Below are 27697 nucleotides of genomic sequence, written 5' to 3'. Positions count from 1 at the left end.
CTTCAGTTTGACGAATTGACCCTGTTTCTCAAGAAGCCAAGATTTAAAAACATTCTTGACCTTATGCACCTTATACCATCATAATTTTTCTTCTTATATTTCCCAAGACTGTATCTCTGATCTTGCAGACATGCCACTGTGATATTTTCCCTTACCTTAACATAACGTGCACGTGAGCCAAAAAAATGTATATGATAGATGAATCTTGTATGGGTTTATCACCTGGTCAGCACTGCACTTAAGGAACACCCTAGATATTGCAGTTTACTGTGACTTTTATAGTTGCTGAAGTGCCAACATAAAATAGCTAAAGCGAATGAGAATATGCTATAAGAGATTAAGACTTCTTTAATTTTGATCTAGCAGCTTTTTCTTTTTTTAAGCAATATCTACTGTTTTCTCTTAAGGAACAGATGTAAGAATAATGCACAACACCATTATTTATTATTATCATTATCTCTACTCTTGGAAAAACAATGTGAACAAGCTCTCAGCAGACAGGAGTGACTTTGAGCCATTCCTGCCATATCAGACTTGTACTTCCATTTGTGGTGACAATATTTAACTTGTTGCTTAATCAAATCTATGTAATAATGAATCTTCCTATGGTGAGGAGTTGTGTATTTGTGTTTACTTTCCTACCCACTAACTAAAGCTCTTATATCTTATTACTTTCCCACTGACTGATTGAAAAAAAAGAGGGTAGGGAGAGTTGTCCCTGTTGGATGGGTCTGAAACCAGGATTATATTTATAGTCAACCTGTTCTACTGAATAATTTGTCAAAAGTCAGAGGAGTTAAATAAAATTCAAGTCAACTTATTTCCAAAACAGGATTCACTCTGTTAAGACTCTATTGTTAGTAGTATTTGAATTAAGGTTAGAGTGATGGGAATATTGCCCTGTATTTAAGCTGAGCAGTAAGACAAACATAGTTCTGCTTCTGCCACTGTTATCAGTGTTAGAGGCAGAGTTTATATAATCTGGCTCTCACGCCTGATGTTCTAAACCATTTAATCCCTTTTCCATAGGCGAGCTAGACGGCAAGATGTAAAGTATGGAGACCCAATCACCCAGTGCTGGGACATAGAAGACAGTAAGTATAGCTTTAATATGGTTTTTTCCCATTTAAAATTTTAAGCCTAGTCTTTGTGTGTCTTTTTATTATATGACTTAAAATATATATTATATAGGAAGCTCTTATTTGATATAATGTGTATGTTCTGGAAAAGCAACAGGAGATTTTATAAATCAACCCCCTGTCTACATGCCTAAGTGAATAATCCTTTGTTATATCATTATTTGTTTCATATGTCTTTTAAAATTCCTGTCCTTTTTTTTTTATACTTTTTACTGCCTTATCCATTCTTGTAAAGTTTAAAAACTGCTAATAAAGATAAAACAGGATATAGTCCAAAACATACGGACATTTAGGGTAAACTCGGAGACCCTCCCAGAAAAGTCTGATGAGCATGTAGGCACTTGTTAGAAAGTTAACCTATGCATTATTTGAATTCGTGTATTAATTCATGGTTTCATTCAATCAGTAAATGTTTAGTAAGTGATTTCCATGTGTATATAATTGTCCTGGGGACATTTTGGGACAAAGCAACTCCTTCGAGAGCTTAAAATTCTTTGGGGAGATGTCATAAAGCACAATTAGTGAAATGGGAGTTTAACAAAGAGAGTGATCACCAGAGGCTGCATTGTTCAGAGAAAGTTTCATAGAAGATTTTGAGAGCCTGAGTACGGACGGGACAGAGTGGAGAATAGAGAGGACTTCTGTCGAGTCTGATAACAGAGAAAAGAACCTGTAAGAGTATATATCCCAAAGCTTTGGTTGCGTTCCACTGTCAAGCTCTACCTTCAGACAGAAAGTGTATGTGCATGCCTGCGCGCACTCAACTGGAGGAAGGAAACTGCCTTATCACACTGTTAGTGACGGCCCCCGCACTGAATAAACAACCCAAACTTCATAGTCTATAACTGGTGGCCTAAAAGTTTTGTAGTTTAAAAACAATTATTTATCATTCATAATTTCACTCTTCTGAAAAATAAGCTCGGGTCCAACATCGTATGTTCGACTCCCCGTTTTAATGTGTGGGAGACTCCCCGTCACGTCCAGGGTTTTATTTAGCAATTGTTCTGTGTGCTCTGATATGGTTTTTCAATCGTGCACGTGAGATTTATCAGGAACCATTATAGGTATTGCGGATACACCCACAATAAATAAAGAAAACAACCTGCGCATCCCTGGAACTTCTGTTCAAGTTGTGTTGGGGAGGGAGCAGGCAGTGAACTTAAAAAACAGTAAAACATATTCTCTATTATGCTAAGCGAAATAAGTCAATCAGAGAAAGACATGTATCATATGACCTCACTGATATGAGGAATTCTTAACCTCAGGAAACAAACTGAGGGTTGCTGGAGTGTTGGGGGTGGGAGGGATGGGGTGGCTGGGTGATAGAGATTGGGGTGGGTATGTGCTATGGTGAGCGCTGTGAATTGTGTAAGACTGTTGAATCACAGATCGGTACCTCTGAAACAAATAATACATTATATATTAAAAAAGAAGAAGAAGACGAAGATAGCAGGAAGGGAAAAATGAAGGGGGAGGAATCGGAGGGGGAGACGAACCATGAGAGACGATGGACTCTGAGAAACAAACTGAGGGTTCTAGAGGGGAGGCGGGTGGGGGGATGGGTTAGCCTGGTGATGGGTATTAAAGAGGGCATGTACTGCATGGAGCACTGGGTGTTATGCACAAACAATGAATCATGGAACACCACATCAAAAAAAATTAATTAAAAAAATATATATATAAATTCTCTGTCAGATAGTGATAAGTGTTATAAAGAAAGAGACACAAAACAATTCCTGCATCGGGTGGAGACAGCTACTCGCCATATCCTGTTCCTGCTACGACCCCCCACAGCCAGCTTTGCTCATCATCAGCATCACTGCCCCCAATCCATTTTTTGTCAAGGTCTCCAGCAGTTTCCTCCTTGCTGGATCCAATGGCCAATTTTCAGTTCTCCTTTTTACTTCTCAAATGTCTAACTCCCTCCTCCTTGAAACACATTCTTCGTTTGTCCCAGTTCTTATGGTCCCACGAGAGCTGATTGCTTATTATTTAGGAATTTTGTGAGCTTGTTTTAAACCATCGGTGGCTTGCTTTCAGCCATAGTGGGAGTTTTTACACCAGGAAAATGAGCAAGCACTACAAATCAGGGCTTTGTTTATCTGTTTATCTGAGCCTCTCTCGTCACAGTCACATGGCTCACTCACTGGCTTTCTCTTTTTTAAAAGCCCCAGGCTGGTTCCTGTGGCAGTTAGGTTTGCATTTGTTTCCTCTGTACCTAAAGAACTCTTTCCTGCAAGTAGCTCCATCTTCACGCCATTTAATTTTATGTTTAACGTGTTAATTTCTCACAGACACCTCTTTTGACCATCCTATCTGAAATACCTTTCTCCCCGTTCTACCTCTTACTCTCTAATCGGCTTTATTCTTATTTTGTAGTGCACAACAGTGCCATATACTATATTCTTTATCTATTTCATTCACTTGATGACTTTGTCTCTGTCACTGGAATATATACTGTGTTGTAGGCACACAAGAATGTTTGTGTAATGCATGGGTAAAGGGAAGGATACTTAGCTGGATGGCATTCGAGCTGCACTAAGAGAGGAAAGACAAATTTTAAAGTAGATGAAGCACCAATAATTAAAATCAGAAAGACCTCACATACATTGGGCTAAGTTTGTGAGTTTATGTTTGTCCTGCAGGTTATAAGGAGTTATTTCATATTTCTAAGATAAATCATTGTTTAAAAAATAGAATTGACCCCTGTATAGGAGAAGCCAGAGACAGAGAATCAACTCTGGGGTTTCAAGTAGAAGTTGAGGGTATTTACAAACTAAAGTATTTGCAATCTTAAGGATTTTTTTTGTTAAGTTATAATTGACATATAACATTATATTAGTTTTAAGTATGTAACAATAATGATTCGATATTTGTATACATTGTGAAACAATCACAGTAGGTATAGTTACCATACATCACAACACATAGTTGCAAAAAAAAAATGTTTTCTTGTGATGAGAACCTTTAAGAGGTACTCTCTTAGCAACTTTCAAATGTGCAATACCGTATAATTAACTACAGTCATCATGCTGTATATTACATCTCTGGGACTTATTTATAACTGGAAGTCTGTACCTTTTGACCCCCTTCACCCATTTTACCCACCTTCCATCTCCCACCTTGGGTATCCACCAATCTGTTCTCTGGATTTATGAGCTTATTTATTTATTTATTTATTTATTTATTTGCTTTTTTTAAGATTCTCCATATAAGGGAGATCATGTGGTATTTTTCTCTCTGTGACTTACTTCACTTAGCCTAATGTCCTCAAGACCCATCCATGTTGTCACAAAAAAGCAAGAATTTCTTCTTTTTCATGACAGAAGAATATTCCATTGTGTAGATATATACCACATCTTCTTTTTTTTTTTAATTAAATATTTTTTTTATTCTTCTGTTAATCCCCATACATTACATCATTAGTTTTAGATGAAGTGTTCCATGATTCATTGTTTGTGCACAACACCCAGTGCTCCATGCAGAATGTGCCCTCCTCAATACCCACCACCAGGCTAACCCATCCTCCCAACCCACTCCCCTCTAGAACCCTGTTAGTTTTTGAGAGTCCATCGTCTCTCATGGTTCGTCTACACCTCAGATTTCCCCCGCTTCATTCTTCCCCTCCCGCTACCTTCTTCTTTTTTTTTTTTCTTAACATATATTGCATTATTTGTTTCAGAGGTACAGATCTGAGATTCAACAGTCTTGCACAATTCACAGCGCTTACCAGAGCACATACCCTCCCCAGTCTCTATCACCCAGTCACCCCATCCCTCCCAGCCCACCCCCCACTCCAGCAACCCTCAGTTTGTTTCCTACAATTAAGAATTCCTCATATCAGTGAGATCATATGATACATGTCTTTCTCTTTTTGACTTATTTCACTCAACATAATACCCTCCAGTACCATCCACGTCATTGCAAATGGCAAGATCTCATTCCTTTTGATGGCTGCATAATATTCCATTGTATACATATACCACCTCTTCTTTATCCATTCATCTGTCGATGGACATCTTGGCTCTTTCCACAGTTTGGCTATTGTGGACATTGCTGCTAAAAACATCGGGGTGCATGTACCCCTTCGGATCCCTACTTTTGTATCTTTGGGGTAAATACCCAGTAGTGCAATTGCTGGATCATATGGTAGCTCTATTTTCAACTTTTTGAGGAACCTCCATACAGTTTTCCAGAGTGGCTGCACCAGCTTGCATTCCCACCAACAGTGTAGGAGGGTTCCCCTTTCTCCGCATCCCCGCCAACATCTATCGTTTCCTGACTTGTTAATTTTAGCCATTCTGACTGGTGTGAGGTGGTATCTCATTGAGGTTTTGATTTGGATTTCCCTGATGCCGAGCAATATTGAGCACTTTTTCATGTGTCTGTTGGCCATTTGGATGTCTTCTTTGGAAAAATGTCTGTTCATGTCTTCTGCCCATTTCTTGATTGGATTCTTTGTTCTTTGGGTGTTGAGTTTGATGAGTTCTTTATAGATTTTGGATACTAGCCCTTTATCTGATATGTCATTTGCAAATATCTTCTCCCATTCTGTCGGTTGTCTTTTGGTTTTGTTGACTGTTTCCTTTGCTTTGCAAAAGCTTTTTATCTTGATGAAGTCCCAATAGTTCATTTTTGCCCTGGCTTCCCTTGCCTTTGGCGATGTTTCTAGGAAGAAGTTGCTTCGGCTGAGGTCAAAGAGATTGCTGCCTGTGTTCTCCTTTAGGATTTTGATGGACTCCTGTCTCACATTGAGGTCTTTCAACCATTTGGAGTCTGTTTTTGTGTGTGGTGTAAGGAAATGGTCCAGTTTCATTCTTCTGCATGTGGCTATCCAATTTTCCCAAAACCATTTGTTGCAGAGACTGTCTTTGTTCCATTGGACATTCTTTCCTGCTTTGTCGAAGATTAGTTGACCATAGAGTTGAGGGTCCATTTCTGGGCTCTCTATTCTGTTCCATTGATCTATGTGTCTGTTTTTGTGCCAGTACCATGCAGTCTTGATGATGACAGCTTTGTAATAGAGCTGGAAGTCCGGAATTGTGATGCTGCCGGCTTTGCTTTTCTTTTTCAACATTCCTCTGGCTATGCGGGGTCTTTTCTGATTCCATACAAATTTTAGGATGATTTGTTCCATTTCTTTGAAAAAAGTGGATGGTATTTTGATGGGGATTGCATTGAATGTGTAGATTGCTCTAGGTAGCATAGACATCTTCACAATATTTGTTCTTCCAATCCAGGAGCATGGAACGTTTTTCCATTTCTTTGTGTCTTCCTCAATTTCTTTCATGAGTATTTTATAGTTTTCTGAGTACAGATCCTTTGTCTCTTTGGTTAGATTTATTCCTAGGTATCTTATGGTTTTGGGTGCAATTGTAAATGGGATCGACTCCTTAATTTCTCTTTCTTCTGTCTTGTTGTTGGTGTATAGGAATGCCACTGACTTCTGTGCATTGATTTTATATCCTGCCACTTGACTGAATTCCTGTATGAGTTCTAGCAGTTTTGGGGTGGAGTCTTTTGGGTTTTCCACATAAAGTATCATATCATCTGCAAAGAGTGAGAGTTTGACTTCTTTGCCAATTTGGATGCCTTTGATTTCTTTTTGTTGTCTGATTGCTGTGGCTAGGACTTCCGATACTATGTTGAATAGCAGTGGTGATAGTGGACAACCCTGACGCGTTCCTGACCTTAGGGGGGAAGCTCTCAGTTTTTCCCCATTGAGAATAATATTCGCTGTAGGTTTTTCATAGATGGCTTTTATGATATTGAGGTATGTACCCTCTATCCCTATACTCTGAAGAGTTTTGATCAAGAAAGAATGCTGTACTTTGTCAAAAGCTTTTTCTGCATCTATTGAGAGGATCATATGATTCTTGTTCTTTCTTTTGTTAATATATTGTATCACATTGATTGATTTGCGGATGTTGAACCAACCTTGCAGCCCAGGGATAAATCCCACTTGGTCATGGTGAATAATCCTTTTAATGTACTGTTGGATCCTATTGGATAGTATTTTGGTGAGAATTTTTACATCCATGTTCATCAGGGATATGGGTGTGTAATTCTCCTTTTTGATGGGGTCTTTGTCTGGTTTGGGGATCAAGGTAATGCTGGCCTCATAAAATGAGTTTAGAAGTTTTCCTTCCGTTTCTATTTTTTGGAACAGTTTCAGACGAATAGGTATCAATTCTTCTTGAAATGTTTGGTAGAATTCCCCTGGGAAGCCATCTGGCCCTGGGCTTTTGTTTTTTGGGAGATTGTTGATGACTACTTCAATTTCCTTAGTGGTTATAGGGTCTGTTCAGGTTTTCTATTTCATCCTGGTTCAGTTTTGGTAGTTGATACATCTCTAGGAATGCATCCATCTCTTCCAGGTTATCTAATTTGCTGGCATAGAGTTGCTCATAATAGGTTCTTATAATTGTTTGTATTTCTTTGGTGTTGGTTGTGATCTCTCCTCTTTCATTCATGATTTTGTTGATTTGGGTCATTTCTCTTCTCTTTTTGATAAGTCTGGCCAGGGGTTTATCAATCTTGTTCATTCTTTCAAAGAACCAGCTCCTAGTTTCGTTGATCTGTTCTACTGTTCTTTTGGTTTCTATTTCATTGATTTCTGCTCTGATCTTTATTATTTCTCTTCTCCTGCTGGATTTAGGCTTTATTTGCTGTTCTTTCTCCAGCTCCTTTAGGTGTAGGGTTAGGTTGTGTACTTGAGACCTTTCTTGTTTCTTGAGAAAGGCTTGTATTGCTATATACTTTCCTCTTAGGACTGCCTTTGCTGCATCCCAAAGATTTTGAACAGTTGTGTTTTCATTTTCATTGGTTTCCATGTATTTTTTAAATTCTTCTTTAATTTCCTGGTTGACCCATTCATTCTTCAGTAGGATGCTCTTTAGCCTCCATGTATTTGAGTTCTTTCTGACTTTCCTCTTGTGATTGAGTTCTAGTTTCAAAGCATTGTGGTCTGAAAATAGGCAGGGAATGATCCCAATCTTTTGGTACCGGTTGAGACCTGATTTATGACCTAGGATGTGATCTATTCTGGAGAATGTTCCATGGGCACTAGAGAAGAATGTGTATTCCGTTGCTTTGGGGTGGAATGTTCTGAATATGTCTGTGAAGTCCATTTGGTCCAGTGTGTCATTTAAAGTCTTTATTTCCTTGTTGATGTTTTGCTTAGACGATCTGTCCATTTCAGTGAGGGGGGTGTTAAAGTCCCCCACTATTATTGTATTGTTGTCGATGTGTTTCTTTGCTTTTGTTATTAATTGCCTTATATAATTGGCTGCTCCCATGTTAGGGTCATAGATATTTACAATTGTTAGATCTTCTTGTTGGATAGATCCTTTAAGTAGGTTATAATGTCCTTCCTCATCTCTTATTACAGTCTTTGGTTTAAAATCTAATTTGTCTGATATAAGGATTGCCACCCCAGCTTTCTTTTGGTGTCCATTAGCATGGTAAATGGTTTTCCACCCCCTCACTTTCAATCTGGGGGTGTCTTTGGTTCTAAAATGAGTCTCTTGCAGACAGCATATCGATGGGTCTTGTTTTTTAATCCAGTCTGTTAGTCTGTGTCTTTTGATTGGGGCATTGAGCCCATTTACATTCAGGGTAACTATTGAAAGATAGGAATTTAGTACCATTGTATTGCCTGTAAGGTGACTGTTACCGTATATTGTCTGTGTTCCTTTCTGGTCTATGTTGCTTTTAGGTTCTCTCTTTGCTTAGAGGACCCCTTTCAAGATTTCCTGTAGGCTGGTTTTGTGTTTGCAAATTCCTTTAGTTTTTGTTTGTCCTGGAAGCTTTTTATCTCTCCTTCAATTTTCAATGACAGCCTAGCTGGATATAGTATTCTTGGCTGCATATTTTTCTCATTTAGTGCTCTGAATATATCCTGCCAGTCCTTTCTGGCCTGCCAGGTCTCTGTGGATAGGTCTGTTGCCAATCTAATGTTTCTACCCTTGTAGGTTACATATCTCTTATCCCGAGCTGCTTTCAGGATTTTCTCTTTGTCTATGAGACTCGTAAGTTTTACTATTAGATGTCGGGGTGTTGACCTATTTTTACTGATTTTGAGAGGGGTTCTCTGTGCTTCCTGGATTTTCATGCCTGTTTCTTTCCCCAAATTAGGGAAGTTCTCTGCTATAATTTGCTCCATTATACCTTCTGTCCCTCTCTCTCTTTCTTCTTCTTCTGGGATCCCAATTATTCTAATGTTGTTTCGTCTTATGGTATCGCTTATCTCTCGAATTCTGCCCTCGTGATCCAGTAGTTGTTTATCTCTCTTTTTCTCAGCTTCTTTATTTTCCATCATTTCATCTTCTATATTACTGATTCTCTCTTCTGCCTCATTTATTCTAGCACTTAGCGCCCCCATTTTTTATTGCACCTCATTAATAGCCTTTTTGATTTCTACTTGGTTGGATTTTAGCTCTTTTACTTCTCCCGAAAGGGTTTCTCTAATAACTTCCATATTTTTTTCAAGCCCAGCTAGTATCTTTAAAGTGATGATTCTGAACTCTAGATCTGACATCGTACTAATGTCCGTATTGAGTAGGTCCCTGGCAGTCGGTACTACCTCTTGTTCTTTTTGTTGAGGTGGTTTTTTCCGTCTTGTCATTTTGTGCAGAGGAGAATAGATGAATGAGAGAACAAAATGCTAGCAGAGTAACCACGTCCCCAGAAAATATACTCTAAACAAATCAGAAAAGACCTGAAGCAGTGGGATAAGAAAGGGAAAGAGAGAAAAAAGAAAAAGAAGAAAAAGAAAAAGAGAAAAACAAAGACAAACAAAACAAAACAACAACAACAACAACAAAACCAGAGTGTGATCAAATATGATCAGGCTGGTATATAGATCAGTGCCACACACTAGATTTGGGGTGTATTTTGGTCTTTTAGAAGAAAGTGCCTCCCAAAATTTTAAAGAACGAAAAACTTATATATGTACAAAAATAAGGGTTGATATGATGAAGGGATGGAATATGACTGTAAAGATGGAAATTATAAATATTTTATAAAAGGAATTGATAAGACGTTGTTTGAAAAAAGAAAGAAGAGGATTTAAAAAAAGAAAAAAGATAAAGAAAAAAAAAGGGAGAGGATGTGATCAGGCAGGGGAATAGAAAACACCATACACTAGAGATTTAGGGTATATTTTAATCTGTTAGAAGAAACTATCTCAAAATTTTAAAGAGAGAACAACTTATATATATAAGCCAAAAATATGGGTAACTACTAGGAAGGGATAGAATATGACTCTAAAAATGAAAAATAAAAATGTTTTTTTTTAAAAAAAGGGATTGATAAGATGTTGGTTGAAAAAGGGAAAAAGAAAAATTCAAAAAGAAATAAAAAGACAAAAAGACAGTTAAAAAAAATTTAACTTTAAAAGACTAAAGAATTATGGTAAAAAAAAAGCTGTGAATTCTATGTGCAGTAGTCCCCTAGCGCTGGAGTTCTGCCCTTCTCATTGATCGGTGAACTTGGTCTTGGCTGGCTGTTCTCGCTGGTCTTCTGGGGAGGGGCCTGTTGCCGTGGTTTCCAAACGTCTCTGCCGGAGGCGGAATTGCCCCGCCCTTGCCCCCTCCCGGCTAAGTAATCTGCTCGGGTTTGCTCTCCGGAGCTTTTGTTCCCTGCGAGCTTTCCGTACAGCTTTGGAGGCGGAGAGTGAAAATGGCGGCCTCCCAATCTCTGCCCCGGAGGACCCGAGAACTTGGGGCCCCACTCCTCAGTGAGCCCCCAGAGAAAAGCCGTCAGTCACTCCCGTCTCCCCGGTCTCCGGCTGCACCCCGTGCTCGCCCGGCCTGTGACTGCGCGTTTCTATCTCTGGCACACGACCCCGGGTGGAGTCTCCAAACCCAGCAGATCCCTGCAGTGCACTCCCTCGTGGCTCCTCCCGGGGGAGGAAGGTGAGTCTCCCCGGATCTGCCGCTTGTGGGGTCCCTGCTGGAGGAGCAGGGGCCCGACTGGGCCGCGGATCACGGTTTATGGCCACCCCGAGCTGAGAGCCCGCGCCTGGGCTCCGCCTCTGCAGCCGGCTTCCCTGCTCCGTTACCTGGGAGCTCGGCCACACTCAGGCACCCCCGGTCTTTCTGTGACCCCGAGGGTCCTGAGACCACACTGTCCCGGAGGGTTCCACCCCCCGCTTAGCCACCAGGGTGACGTCCCTCGGCGGAGCAGACTTTTAAAAGTTCCGATTTTGTGCTCTGAGGCTCTATCACTCGCCAGAAGCGCCGACAGAGGCCCCTCCCCCGCCGTCTATCCTCCCGAATATCTCCTCGGATTCACTTCTCCGCACGTCCTACCTTCCAGAAAGTGGTCGCTTTTCTGATGAGAGAGTTGTTGCTCTTCTTTTCTTCGATCTCCTGTTGGGTTTGTAGGTGTTCAGAATGGTTTGATCCCTATCCAGCTGAATTCCTGAGAGGAGACGAAATCCAGGTCTCCTACTCCTCCACCATCTTGCTCCGCCCCCCACTATAGTTTTATAATATGGTTTGGAATCAGGGAATGTGATGCCTCCAACTTTGTTCTTCTTTCTTAAAGATTGCTTTGGCTATTTGGAGTCTTTTATGGTTCCATACAAATTTTAGGATTGTTTATTTTTCTGTGGAAAATGTCATTGGAATTTTGATCGTGATTGCATTGAACCTGTAGATTGCTTTGAGTAGTACGGACATTTGACAATATTAATTCTTTTAATCCATGAGCATGAAATACCTTTTCATTTACTTGTGCCTTATTCAGTTTCTTTCATGAATTCCTTATAGTTCTTAGTGTGCAGGTGTTTCGCCTCCTTAGTTAAGTTTTGATATAATTGTAAATGAGATAGTTAAAAAATAGGAAATTTAAAACTCAGAAATGAAACAAAAATTACTGGTGACAACAATAAATGAATTTCTTGTCAAATTGACATAGGAATGACTTTGTGTCAAAGGGTCACTGTTTTTACTGATTTGAAAAAGGATTCTGTACAATCAGCTATTTCACTTTTCTCATTGATTTTGCTTATTTATCTTTTACTAACTTGACTGATTCTTTGGTTAAATCAGTCTAATTTAGCTTCTCCCCAGCCCTTGCCCCATCACCTGACAATTAGCCTGCAAGCTCCCTGCTTTGTTCACAAACTCCTTTTTCTCAGGAGAATGGCATCTGTTACTATGAAATAATGCATGTCTTTCTCTTCCATGATTGGCACTGATGATCTTTCTGTGCATTAGGAATCTATTAACTGTGAAAATCATAGATATAATCTGTTGAATTGGCAGGGATAGTGGATATCTTACAAGTTTCAAATGGAATTCACACATTTTGAAAGTTAGATGAGGTTAATTCATAATGGTGTCAGCACGCCTGACTTAATCATTGCTGGTAAAACACAAACAAGTTCAAAAGAAGTTTCTTCAAAGGAAAGTCTAAGTATTGGATAAATGTGCATTCATGCCATTTGCTGATAATTTTGTGTGCTTACATTTAGGATTCACAAAGGTCCCGTAAGCCTTACTCTTCGTTTATGCCTAAAATGCTAAGTAGGCCCATCTGCAGATTTGAGACATCCGAATATATGATGAAAAAGTGCATGTTTGGGCCAGGCTGAACAGCCGTCATTTTTTATTTGATCAAATTTGAGCTACAGATCTTAGATCACACATGGGACACAGCCTTTGGCTACTCTGAATGGAATGCATTTCAGATGCTGCAGTTGATTTACGAGAATAAGGTGTCTGAGACACTGTTCCTTTAGCATCCCATTAGCTATCTTATAGCAAATGCATGTTGGGCTTAAGTACCCCTCTTTGAATAAAAGAGAACTGTGTTTTGGTAGATAATACGGATAAGGTCCACATTCGGAGTATTAGAGCATCTAGCTCAGTATCCTCTTTATAGAAGTTTATCAAGGACAGACCATTGTACTTACTTTGTTGGTATTAAAATGTCTTAATGTTATATGGTCAGCTCTGTGGATCAATTCATGATAGAATTTCTCTTAAAAGGTGAAGTCAACTCCTCTTCTGGAACTATCCACTAAATTGGTTATATTTTATACAAATTAAAACGTGTGAAGCATTAAAAGTTTTATTCAGTTCAGCTCAGAGAAAGTGATCCAATGTTCAGAGTTAGGTCTTATGAATTCTTATTTAAAAAAAAAACAGTTGCAAATGGTTAATATATTCACGAAAGGGTAAAAGTTGCAATGCAGTGATAGAGTTTTAAAAGTCAATCTATTAGATAATATTTGACTCTTAGGTAACAGTATCATATCATGAATTTCCTCTCTCTTTAATAATGTAAAATGAATCTTTCCCCCATAGCATCTGTTCTAAATCAGTCTATTTTCCCATTGCTTTTAAAATAAGGTCAAGGTTAATCTTCTATCCCATGTTTGCGTTCCAGGCATTAGTCATGAAACTGCTGATGAAAAGGTGATTTTTGGCATTGAATTTAATTCAACCTTTCTGGAATGTATACCTAAATCCCAACAAGCATCTATTAAGTGGTATATCCAGCGGTCAGGAGATGAGCATCGAGAGGAGGTGAGTTATAGTCATCAAAGAATGACCACCTTGAGGGAGTGTTAAAGTTAAATCAAGTTTTGGTTGAGAGAGATGTCCAATGTTCAGTGCCATACAGTGCTCTCATCACTATTTGATAAAAAGGAAAATAACAGTTACTCGCTAACATGAAACTTAATGCATTTGAGATAAAAATAGGACAACTTATTACAAATACATTAATAAAGTATATTTAAAAGCAGATTGAATTTTTATAAGAAATTTACATAATGTTTTTCAAATTTTCATTCTCATAGATTATCTGTATTTTAGAACAATTCCCTGATTAAAAATAAGAACACAGTATTTTCCCCCACAGTAGGATAAGGACTAAATTTTAACTCATATTGTGTTTAACTTATATCATAAAGCAGGTTGAATACATATATCAACAGAAAGATCTATCTTTATCATATAATATGAACAAGTTGGATAACTAGCTGGCCATGTACCTTTTCACTCTTATGTATTAAAATTAAATCAACAGAGGGAAAAGTAACGTGGATGTTCCCTTTATCTTTTGACTTTTTCTGTTTCAGTCTTTCTAGGACATACATAGGGGTTGAAACAATCACAGAAATTTTGTGAGGTAGATAGGTTAAGTATGTTACTGAACTTAATGGGACAATTTTGGGTAGCCTGAGAAATCCTGTATTTATTATTTGAGTGCCATGAAACAAAGGGTAATTGGCAGGGTTTTTATTTTTCTCTTTCAGTGCCTAAGAGAAACCAGCTAAACTCAGTATAGAGTTCTAATATTCCCAATATTAAACTGAGGACACTGTAACGAGTAATCCAATGAACTCAGGATTCGGAATTAGATGTTCAATTGAATCCCTGTCCTAGGTCCTTTGATAATATCACTGAGTCTGCATGGGCCAGAATTTTCTAACGTGAACAAAATAAATACAAAAGTTACTATGAAAATAAAATGAGAAAATACAGAGGAGAATGTGAATTTCAAAGCAGAGGATTATTCACAAATGTAAAATATGTATATAAAATTGCAGATACTCTCTATCAGGAAGATGTGTGAAATACGAATTAGCACTGATCACATGTTCAGTTGATGTCTGAGGATTTATGAGCAGGTTGTAACTTCTCTAACACTCAGTTTCTCTGTCATATAAACAGGCCGACCGAATGCTCTAAAATACAACCTCCTTGATAAGTCTATAAACATTTAAAGGATACCTGGGTGGCTCAGCCAGTTAAGTGTCTTCCTTCAGTTCAGGTCGTGATCTTGGGGTCCTGGGATGGAGCGCCGCTTTAGGCTCCCTGCTCAGCGGGGAATCTGCTTTTCCCTCTCCCTCTGTTCCTCCCCTGCCATCCCCACTCATGCTCTCGCTCTCTGTCTTTCTTCTCTTGAATAAACAAATAAAATATTAAAAAAAAAAAAAATCTATGCAAGCAGTCAGACATTAGTATAAAATAGTGGTTTTCAACTGTAGGAGATTTTGCTGCTACACTGTCCACATCTGGCAATATCTAGAGACATTCTTGGTTATCAGAGCTGGGGTGGGGGGAGGCGGAGGGTGCTCTTGGCATCTCGTGGGTAGAGGTCAGGGATGATGCTAAACATTCTTCAGTTCACAATCCCTCACAATAAAGAATTCTCTTGCCCCAAATCAGTAGTGCTGAGTTTGAGAAGCCTTGCAGTAGAAGGACCAAATTTTATCATAAGAAATTGATGTAAAGATGTGTTCCACCATTACATTAAGGTGGTAAGATCTTTCTTTTCATCTGAAATCTTTGAGAACAATTTTTTTAATTAAAATATTGACTCCTGGGGCGCCTGGGTGGCTCAGTCGTTAAGCATCTGCCTTCGGCTCAAGTCATGATCCCAGGGTCCTGGGATCGAGCCCCGCATCCGGCTCCCTGCTCAGCGGGAAACCTGCTTCTCCCTCTCCCACTCTGCCTGCTTGTGTTCCCTCTCTCGCTTTGTCTCTCTCTGTCAAATAAATAAATAAAGTCTTTTTAAAAATAATAATAATAAAATAAAATATTGACTCTTTACATAGTTAATACCAAGGGAATACTCCAATGTTTGTTATGTCAGATTTCTCCAATAAAACTTGATTCTTCATCATTACTGACATCCATAAATTCTAAGATTATGGCATATCCATATTTATGCTAAATATGGATTTATTTTACGGGCCCCTTTTCCCCCAGTGTATATTAAAGTATTATCTGACCTGGAAGTAATTATGTAACTTTGAAACATAAAGCATTAACCTTTTATCAAAGAAATACAGGAGGAATGTTTTCTGAATTTTTTTAACATGCAAATATTTAGTTACATTGCAATATTTACTTTTATTTTTTTATTTATTATTTATTTTTTTTAAGATTTTATTTATTTATTTGACAGAGAGAGACACAGCGAGAGAGGGAACACAAGCAGGGGGAGTGGGAGAGGGAGAAGCAGGCTTCCCGCGGAGCAAGGAGCCCGATGCGGGGCTTGATCCCAGGACCCTGGGATCATGACCTGAGCCGAAGGCAGACACTTAACGACTGAGCCACCCAGGCGCCCCTGCAATATTTACTTTTAAACGTCCCAAACTAGTATTTTAATTTTATAGTTAATAAATTTTGATAACCTCTCCTCAGCTAAACATTATTCTTTAATAATTATGTTTCTTCCATGGCAAATTTAATGACTTTTAAAAAAAATAAGGTACTCTGCTTGGGGTAATCTCTTACCCCAAGTTATAGGTATATACATTTGCCTATTCATGTTTGCGTTCACATCTTTTATCTTCCTGAAAAGGCAATGAATTACTTTAATGTACCTTTTAAGAGTGTATCACCTAGTCATGGTGGTACCATGCTCCATGAATTTTAATGGAGCAGAAATAGTGTATTTTACTTCAGAGCATCCTAGCTATAATATTCCAACTGGTATTTTCATCTACCTTTGTAAGTAGGTAGTTACACATTGTCCAGGATATGTGATCCTGCTTCCTGAGCTGAGGAAAGGGGCAAGATCCAGACTAGATTTGAAGGACTTTTCCCAGCAGGCTACCTTCTGCTCCTTACCAAGAAGGTCACAGTTTGGAATCTTGCCCCCACTGAAAAAAAAGCCTGTGAGAGGGACTAGAATCTCCTGTGGCACAGAGCCTGTCACCAGCTTATTCTCTGCCAGGAGGAGAACATTTCCTTACTGAGCTGTTTCACAGTTGGGTGCTATTGGAGAGGTCATGAGTCACTTATCTGCTGACTTCCTTATAAAGCTATTCTTGAAATTGATGGTGTTTGTGCTGTAAGTAGCGAGTTAATCGGCAGTCCCTGAGCTTCTGTTGTACTTTGGGGGTCTGAATGACTAGAAGAGTCAATACCTTATGCCATTGTGGTAGTATTTGTGTGTGTGTGTGGCTTTTAACAATTATTTTTAAAACATCTTCAAATATTTGTATTTTTCTCTCTGTAGGTCCTTGTTTTATTGTTGTTCTTTCTATTATAAAGGCAATATAAATAGTTTTGAAAATATAGTGACACGTAAAGGATTATGAGGCCTCCAATGATGTCTATTCCAGTTTTTTTCCCACTAACCATTACACTGTGAGCATTTTCCTTATCATTCAATTGTAATACCATATTTTTCCTGTCTCTTACACTCGCTACCCTGATGCCACAGTCATCCATGATTATTCCATGTTATTTAAATAACAGGTTTCCTCTTAAAAAAAAGTAGTCAACTTCTTGATATCTAAATCTTCCTCTGCTTTCCTATATGCTTTCTTAGGATAAATCTTTTGAGGTAAAATAACTGAGTGAAAGGCTTTAATTATCTTTATGGCTTTTGATAAACAACTGTATGTTGCTAATTTCTCATCAAAATCACCACATTAGTATTTTTTCTGAACTCCTGAGGCAAAATGGTGTATTACAATTTAAGAACATCCTTACTAGTTTGATATGAAAAATGTGATATTATGCAAACATGTAAATATTTTTTTTTAAGATCTATTTATTTATTTGAGCAGGGGGAGGGGAGGGGCAGAGGTAGAGAGAGTGTCTTAAGCAGACTCCGTGCTGAGTGCGGGGCCGACACAGGGCTCCATCTCACAACTCTCAGCTCATGACCTGACCCGGAACAAGAGTTGGATGCTTAACCAACTGTGCCACCCAAGTGCCCCTGTAAATATCTATCTCTTTGAAAATTAGTGGATGTGAATTTACCTTGTCATGTTTCTTGGCTGTTGATTTCAGTTGTGTTTAGTGAAGTGCTTTACCCATCGTTTGCTTAGTTTACATTGAAGTATTCATTTAAAAATGATTTTCACAAGCCTTTTATATATTATCGATGTCAACAATGTAATGTTATACATATTAGAAGTGACTTATTATGTTTTATGTCTCTAAATTTTTTTGTTCCTCACAAAAAAGAGTTTTATATTTTATATAGACAAATCTATAGATTTATATCCCCATGATTTCTCACTTATTATGCTTAGAAACTCCTTCCCTGATGAAACAGAAAATGTGTATTTTTCTAGTTACTTTATGATGTTATTATTACCATTGCAGTTTACATTTTCTCTTTACACTTACTTGAGGATACCAAATTAATCTAGGGGTTAAATATGTATATATTCAATTTTTCTTTTCTTTTAAATAAGGAGTTGCCTCTGCACTACTTTTAAATAAGTCTTCCTTCTATGTTTGTTGCAGAGAAGAGATATTCTTGAAGGCCTAGTCACCTCCAAGACACATGCAATGCTTTAGCTATGAGGGAACTGACAGGTGAATTATCTGCAAAGGAATTACCATTAGGCTGCTATTATCGGAGAGCAGAGTCCCCGACCTTTACCTGCTGCTTAGTACCTAAATGTCCTTTGTCCCTCTCCACGTTACTCTTTTCATTTTAAATGAATTGCCCTTCACTGAAGATCTACATTTAATAATGCCAAATATGTTATCCTTGTTCACATTAGGCACATGAATAGTCAACCCCAGTTCAAGCATGGTTTTGATTTAGCTGAGTGGTTTTTACTTATCACTTTTAGAGTGGAGAAAATTCCATGAGTTTAAATCAGTGGCCAGAGATTACATTATCTCTTTGTAAAGGAGCTGAATTTTCTAAATGGACTGTGCTGAGATGTCACTGTCCAGATACAGTCTGCGTAATGCATCCTCTTCCAGCATGGAATGAAAGCAGCACAGAGAATGGGAATGTAAAGTAGGCCAACATTAATCAGTGCTTAATTTGGGCGGTGCAGATTCCTGTCTCTAAATCGCAAAAATAAAAATCCTAGGAAAATATATCAATCCCAACTGTATTTTATTAGAGATATGATTTCAGTCAACACCTGTTTTTGAAGATTCAGAAACAAAAAACACTGAAGTGATCAAATAAACATTAGATAAATCCAGAAAGAAATTTATTAAAGCAAGTTTTATATCTATGGGTCCAAAGACAAAGAAAAACTAAGCGTTCCACGGAAGAAAGGAAAAGGGAAGGACCGCAGGGGAGTAAGGAGATGTTAGGTGTTTATGAAACTCTGAGTCCTATAGCGATGGACATGGTCTGGGAAGGTGGGAAGGGGAGCCGGACTTCAGAGTAAAACAGATAAACAGGATACAGAAAGAGAATAGCAAAGATAATGATGAAGTGTTACATAATGTGTGCGAAATCAAAGTCATAATTTCTTCCTGTCAGGAGATTAAAGACAACAATAAAAAGTAGTGAGTCAGAGCTGTGACAATCTCTAAAAGCCACATGAAGTGCAGTTTAAGCATTAGCAAGAGTCCCAGTGATGGAAAGGAAATCTAGAGATGAACTGGAACTGAAGTCACCCACTTTGATTGTCATGCTGATAACCACGCGTGATTTTCTATTAGAAGACTTACAAAAATAAAGGCTTCAATGAATCATGGAACACTACATCAAAAACTAATGATGTAATGTATGGTGATTAACATAACATAATAAAATAAAATTTAAAAAATAAAATAAAAAATAAAGAACTGAAAAAAATAAAGAAAGAAAAAATAAAGGCTTCAGAACATCACCTCTCCAGCTCTCCTGTAACACGGCAGTAGTCTATAATGTTGCTAATAATACTTCACACTTTAACCTTCAAAGAGCTTTACTTTTAACCCCCCAAATACACCATATGCTATGTCACCAACTTGATAAATGGAAGACCAATCAGGGAAGATAAATGAGTAATCATAGGAAGCAGAGTCTGCCGATAAAGACCAGATCCTCGTCTGTGGAGTCAGAGTTTTGTGATCTAAGATGTGTTTAAAATTTAAAGAATAATTCATACAATAAAATTATTTAAAGGAAAAGGTATATGTAGTGTGTTAAATTTGAGTTTGATATTTCTGTTTAAGATTGGCCCTTGAGAATCCTACCAATTCAAGTTCACATTTATTTTAGGCATGAGGGTCCCCAAATCTCTGAGAATGTAAGTGAATTCAACATTAGCGTGTTATTACAACAGGATTTTAAAATGCTTGGGCCTTTAGAATAAATCCATTCTAAAAAAAAAAAAAAAGAAAAAAAAAATAGTACACACCCAAATCACCAAATGGGGAAAGTTAAGGGAAACAAACAAACAAAACCCCGATGGTGTGGATTCAGCCTAGGAGGAAGGCAGGCTGGAGACCATTCAGCCTCATTAACCAAGGATCTGCGCTGTGACCTGCCTTTGGCCTTGAGTGGTACCCCACCAGCTGCATTTCTCTGGCATAGAGGGTGGTTAGTTAACTGGGCCGGTAGCCAGAGATGTTTCTTTTCCTTTTCTCATATTTCCAGAATTGGAGGGATTTTTTTCCTACATATTTTTCACATAAAGATGCGGAGTCGAGTCCACCCACTGTGAATAAATTGAATTTAGCTGTCTTTATGCCTCCTTGATTTCCATTGACTGAAAGTCTACAATACAGGGGCAGATGTGTAAACTGGGAAATCTTCCAGACTTCTTTGTTGTTGTTGTTGTTATTCTACTTAATGCCAAGACACTCAACAATATCCCACATGAAACAGGGCTCTGGTGTGGCTAAACAGGCCTCCAGCTTTATGGAAGATAGGTTTGCTCTTCACACCAGCCTGTGGGCCAGGCAAGCTCAAATGTTTGAATTGTCTTTCAGTACTTTTGCTTCAAAGGGTAAAGAGCATCACATTTCAAGAGAGGTTCTTTTTGTTCATTGAGTTTTCTCACACTGGAAATCACATCACTACGTTATAGTATACCAAGGTATGGCAAATATTTCCACAAATGTCATAATCTCAAGTATCACATGTACACACAGTATCAACATTCAATCCATAGTAAAAAGGGAAATTCAGCTTTAAATGTTGCTAACCTTCTGACTATGGTCCTACTCAGTTACAGCTCAAACATCCAGAAAGCTGTATCCAAGCTTTTCCATTAGACTTTTAACAAGTCACCACTTATAGTCTCCATATGATATTCAGCTTACTGGGTGATATCCAGAAAAGAGAGTAAATTCCTTTTGCAATCGTAGTTCTATTTCTCCATTACAGGTAGTAGTATGCCCTAAAAGCTCTTTTTCTGCACAAAGGCTGTCCATGTCCAGTTCTAGCTCTGAAATTTAAATACCAATTGGTGTTCTTAGTGTACTACTTGGTATCTGAAATCTCTGTAAAGACAGTTAGTTGATAATTTCCGGTTTTACTTCAGTGGTTTTTCTAGCTTTTCATTCCTATCTGTAGACTGGGAGAAAAATTAACTATATTCCAAAGGTTTAGTTAGATAATAATGAGAGGCAAACATGCATGTTTGGGGGCTGTTACTTTAATGGAATTTTTTTTTTTTTTTTTACTCTCTTCATCTATGGCTGATAATATTGTGCTCAATGACAGAGATGGGGATTGATCTCTTAGGTTCATCTAAGTAAAACTGTGTGGCCTCTGTTCCTTTGCTCACGGCCCTCTCTGTTTTTCATTTATTACCTACATTTTTCCAATTCTGCAGTTGAAACCTGATGAAAGGATCATCAAAACAGAGTACGGGCTACTGATTCGAAGTCTGCAGAAGAAGGACGCTGGGATGTATTACTGCAAAGCACAGGAACACACTTTTATCCACACCATAGTGAAGCTGACTTTGAATGTCATTGAGAATGAACAGATGGAAAACACCCAGAGGGCAGAGCACGAGGAGGGGCAGGTCAAGGATCTGTTGGCAGAGTCACGGTTGAGATACAAAGACTACATCCAAATCCTTAGCAGCCCAAACTTCAGCCTCGACCAGTACTGCGAACAGATGTGGTACCGGGAGAAGCGGAGACAGCGAAACAAGGGCGGCCCCAAGTGGAAGCACATGCAGGAAATGAAGAAGAAACGAAATCGAAGACATCACAGAGACCTGGACGAGCTTCCTAGAGCCATGGACACGTAGCTGTCTGTTTAATTTAAAGAAAGGAATTCTTTACCTGCAAAAATACCGTCTTCTGTTTTGTACACCCCGTATACTAACTCATAAGAGCTTTCCATGGAGTTTTGCTAAGGCAAAGAACACAAGAACAGTGATCTGAATAAGACCATATATGGTCAATATGGCATAGTAAGGGCAAATAATTCAGCTGGACCAGTTTTCCAAGAACTAAACACGTACCTGCAAAGTATCAGAATTATCCTCAAAATCGGGGCTTTACATTTGTAAATGTTTGATGTGCTGAGTTTTTGAATTTATTATGTCATGTAAATAATTGAGCTGAGCGAGCATCAAATTTGATATTGCAATAAGGTGCTTTATTTCCCTTGTACGGCCATTAAGCATGGACTTGACCATGCAGTTGTGCTATATATGTGTTCTTAGGAACAGATACATCATTCCACTCTAGAACTGGCTACCTTGTGGTAGGAATTGTAGGGAAGACACAAATTCATACAGTTCACGCTATCAGCAGGAACTTTCCCAGGGAGCCCTTCACTCTTGGTGCAGGGTTTAGGAATTTGGAGAGGTGCGTTATTTCAGACCCCAGAGGTTACATTTGGTGTACTGCGGTGTGATATACTGAAGGATGTAAATGGTCCTCCCGGGATTCCTTATGCCTTGTCAAGAGTAACAGGTTCACAGAGAGAAGTTGGTGCTCGGTTATGTGTTTTTTAGATATATGCTGAGCTTTACAGGGACAGAACGTTTCATAAATATTTTAATAATATATGAGAAAACATTTTAATAAGGGAAACACCATGATGTATACTGTGTCCTAATGGGAAGGCATGCAGATGGAATTTGTTAAGAGACAGAAAGAAAGAAAGCCATAAATTCTGGCTTTGGGGAAAACTCATATCCCCATAAAAAGGAAGAACGATCACAAATAAAGTGGGCAAAATGTTATGTAGCTTTATTCACTAAAGTATGAGTAGCTGCCAATTTGCAATCCATCTGTTAAAAAAATTCTACCTTATAACAAACTGCTAGTGAAGTCTGAGGAAAAGTAAATTTTCTAAAAGATCATGGGAAGAATGAACACAAATTTATTTACAACCAATGGGACTTCAGTAGTACTTCCTCTCTCTTTTTCTAAAATTTCATTATACTCTGTAAATTATTTCCATTTACTGCCTTTATTCTCTCCTGAATATTGGATTATTGGGTTTTATTTGAGTGAATAGGAAAATAACAATATATACATATAGAGAGAGATAGAATTAGGTAGACAACAGAGGTGGGGAGCGGGGATATATATTTGTTGAGTAATAGAACAAATGCAAAAATGTTGACAACGGAAAGGGTTAAATTAACTCTTTGACATCTTTTCTTCACACGGTATTTTTGCATTTCCCAAGATTGTATGCTGTAATTCAAGTAGCATTGTTTTAGTAATTTAACAATAAATAAGCCTAATGCATGTAAAGAAAGCAAACTCACAGCATTAACATAAACATTTTTCGTATTTTGTTAGCACTTTCAAATGTTTCCAATTTGACTTTCCCTCTGCAGACCTATGGTATGTTTCCTGCCTGTTGGAGCAGAACTCACCTTTCCATCTTGGAACACAAAACCCTTTGCCTTCTTCTGTTTTGCCTCTTCACGCCCTTTTTAGTGTGAAATGAAAAATTAGTCACTTCCTCACATGGAAGGCAGCCTTTCAGAAAACTGAATAGCAGACATTGCTCATCTAGCATGCATTCTGCATGTCTTGAAAGAAGAGCCTGTGAGAACCTGTGTGGTTAGAGGGTGCCTTATGAAGAGTTTCGGTATCATGTCTGTGACTGCCTTTATGTTGGGAACATTCAATCTTACGTTCATTTTCTTTGCCTTCCTTACCTATCTCAAAGTAGTCACACGGCTGTATGAGGTTAGGTACCCCTTTTGAAATGATACTCGTAAATATTTGTAGATGTTTCACTAGATGGGAAACTTGAAGGTTTTTGTTGTTGTTGTTTGTTTGTTTTGTTTTTTGTTTTTTAAAGTGAACCAGAAACAATCACTCTTAAAAAAGTAATGCAGAAGAATAGCTGTGGCAGCGGGGGTGGGGGGGATCAGGCTGCTAATTGAATATCATAAGGAGAGTGTTTGTAATTATTGACTTGCCAGGTTTAATTGTTCCAGGAACTCATGACAAGCTCAAAGTAAATAAATGGGAGCATGTTTCATTTTTAAGATTTCCTAAGATTTGTATGTCAAACTGTCATGATCAAAGTATAGGTAACTTTGGGAAAATTACATGAAGCTCAAATGTTAAGACTGATGTGTAATAAATTTGGTTTTCATCAAAATATGAATGTTCAAGCCATTTTTAAATTACTCCTTTCTAATCTTAATTATTTAGATAAAATTTTGGCAACTTTTTTTACTTTACAGCTAATATTTTGGCTGCTTTGGATCTAAAACATTAATTTATGATAATTGCTTAAATATATTTGAAATATTGAGTAAATATTTAGTAAAACAAAATGTCATGTAATAAAAAAACATATGGGCAAAGATTTATGTGTATTTATAAAGATAGAGGACATCTAGGCTACATTTAATTTTTTAACCTTTTAATTGCCTAGAACACTTACAAGGACAGTATGAATATATTAAGTCTAGAGATGAGACACGATATATACTTCCTCACCACTGAAACTTTTACCAAATTTTCCTTGAAATAATGAAAAATAAAATTATAGTTAATAGTTTCAGATATGTTTGTTAAGAAACTATCTATGGAGAGGTCTTAAAATGTCTGCCTATTCTTGGTTTCATATTTTTCTCCCCTGTTTTGAATACATACGTCTTTAACTTGCATATTCTCGCCTGCATTTCATTCCAGCTATTTATGCTGCTAAATGGAATCCTGCCTTTCTGCATACATTTACATTCACTTTATTGGGAATTTTAAGAGGTTGCTTGGAAATGAAGAGTCTACGTAATTAATTTATGTAGAACCTTTTTTTTTTCCCTCCAAAGAACTCAACACACTACATTCATATTACTGAATAAACATTTCTGAAAACCAACCAAATTACTTAAGAGATGGAAAAATAGTCATAGAGAAATTCAGAAATTTGCAAAAGCTACAACAGAATTACAATCTACACCAAATCTCATCAATCGGTTGGCTAACTGATGCTCATTTACAATATGCTGCCTACAAAATGGTATTACTCTTGAATTCTGCTTTTGGTCTATATTTCAGTTCTTTTATGCTATTTTGTTCCTGCTGAATTGTATAGACTCGATTAAAAAATAAGTTTACAGTGGCCAGTGCCTGTTTTTCAACATTATCAAAACTAAGCTTTCAAAGATGATTTTCTATTATCCAGATGTCCACAAAATATTAAGCTGAACAATAGCATTAATTAAACACTGATATTTTAAACTTAAATATAAGCTATATTTCATATATATCATAAATACAAAGGAAAATTAAAACTGAAACAGCTTCTCTTTAGAATGCTCATTTGTCTTAGACAACATGTTGGAAAATGGATTAGTCTTATTGGGAATGGACAGTTTAGAAAAAAGATATTTGAAGTGTTTTTATAGAAAAATATATTTTTTCTCACAGGAAATAACCAAAATATTTAAATAACTTGGCTTACATGTGAGGTTAAAAAATAAGATCTAAAATTCCAACATTCTACATATTGACAGTGCAAAGACAGGAACATGCACATGATTTATACCTCTCATTTAAATATTTTGTAGTATAGTGTATTTATGGTAAGTTTGAGATAGATGATTTTTTTGGGGAAGGGCAACAATCTATCAGTTAATCATGTAATTTAATTCCGGTATTATAAGTGGCTACCAATCAATTTTGAATTACAGTTTTGCTATTTTAAAAGAAATGTAGTCTTGTAATCTAAAATAATTGAAAATTGTCAAATGTATATTTTGGTTGTATTATAATAAAACACAAACATTAGTGTTCTATGGTTATAAACAGAATGTTCGTTTGTGTGCAAGTTTTGTTTTCAAACCCTAAACGTGGTAATCAGATTTTTGACATGGAATTGCACTAAATCAAATACCTAAGAAAATATTTCCTGAAAACATTCAGTAAATATGTTTTGCACTTTAAGTATGCAGTAATTTCTCTTATGAAAGAAAGGAATATATGTGTCTCCCCAATCAATACAATTATATAGCTATACTTTATTGTGATCTAAATTTAGACTTTGGCAAACTGACATAAATATTACTATTGCAAGTAACTACTTTTAAGATTTCCAATGATCATCCTATAAGTGAGATCTGAAAGTACTCATCTGTATGTTTAGCTATATGAGCATAATTTATTAAAGAAGTTAGCTGAGGTCTTTGTTTTAGAAAGAAATTTCTTTTAGAGAAAATTATATTTCTTGCCAGTTTGGCATATTCCCGTGAAGGATATTTTATATTTGCAATAGGTAATATATAACAACCCCCCCAACCTGGTTATGAAATAGCTTGTAGAGATATTGTACAGAAGTATGTCAAGTTTTGTGGGTGCTCTGACAATCTTTAAACATGAGAGTTTATAGTAATGTATAATCTTTAAAAGAAAAAATAATTTAATATGGGGCACTCTTAGTAGAACCTTAGTAAGATCATGTCCAAGTCATTACTGTAAATAAAACATAACACAAGATTAATGATGGAGAAAATTCCAATTGTATTTGTTTGAATGTAGAAAAGTACATGAGTAATTCTCAAGACAAAAGAAACAAGACTTTAACATTTAAGTAGAGAATTAAAAGCATCTATAACCACACAATTTATTACCTGCATTAACAATTTTCCTAGCCCAGGGAAGTCTTGCCCAGGAAGATGAAGCTGCAGATAACTTTACTGTTTCTTTCAGAAGATCATATACTTTTCCTTTGTGTGTATATTGGTACAAACATACATCTTGGAGACTGATTTGGCATACCCAATGAAGTTTAAAATGCACATATTCCAAGAACCAGCTTTTCACAATTAAGTGCATACCCTTGAGAACCTTCTCCACATGTGCAATAATAGACATTTTCAAAAATAGTTATTATAGGATTAATTATAATAGAAAAAAGAGAACAATTTGTATGTTCTACAAAAGGAGAATGGATAAATTGAAGTATAGTCGCTAAATGGATACAGAAGTTTAAATGAAACAAAAAAGATCTGTGTGCATCAATATAGAAAAATCTCAGAAACAATGTCAAACGAGTAAAATCAAGGAGTGTAGGAATGCAAACAGAATTATACTGGGTATATCAAGTTTAAAGAAGCAAATGATACTGCTTATGGATAGATAACATTCATATGTAAGTAGTAAACATATAAAAAACACTTCTGGAAAAGTTAAGCACCAAATTCAAATAAATTTTCCTCAAGAAAAAAGAGAATGAGGATATAGGGAGCTACTAGTGTTTTAATAATAATTTATTTTCTTAAAAAACATATCTAAACCCAATGTTATATTTATATCATATTGCATATATTTGTAGGAACTCGTATATTTAAATGTTAATAGTTGACAAAGTTGGGCATTGGATTGCAATTTAAATATATTACTCTCAATACAGTTCTGTGTGCTTCAGATATTTCACAATAAAGTGTA

At 37.1% G+C, this 27697-nt stretch overlaps 1 protein-coding gene across 2 annotated transcripts in view; it reads left to right on the top strand.

Annotated features, from left to right (window-relative positions):
- SEMA3D (semaphorin 3D) overlaps positions 1-26064 on the top strand; it is a 206428-nt gene extending 180364 nt beyond the window's left edge. For both annotated transcript variants that reach the window (XM_035020475.1, XM_035020476.1), the window contains exons 16-18: positions 1030-1094; positions 13539-13678; positions 21649-26064. In XM_035020475.1, coding sequence (XP_034876366.1) covers positions 1030-1094; positions 13539-13678; positions 21649-22074 — 631 coding nt within the window. In that variant the 3' untranslated portion in view covers positions 22075-26064. The remainder of the gene's footprint in view (positions 1-1029; positions 1095-13538; positions 13679-21648) is intronic.
- The last annotated feature ends 1633 nt before the right edge of the window (positions 26065-27697 follow it).

This window comes from Mirounga leonina, unplaced genomic scaffold (assembly GCF_011800145.1).
Source record: "Mirounga leonina isolate KUSES-001 unplaced genomic scaffold, KU_Mleo_1.0 Mir_174, whole genome shotgun sequence".
NCBI lineage: Eukaryota > Metazoa > Chordata > Mammalia > Carnivora > Phocidae > Mirounga > Mirounga leonina.
The sequence above is the reverse complement of the archived record's forward strand: the minus strand, read 5'-3'. Positions and strand labels throughout refer to the sequence as shown.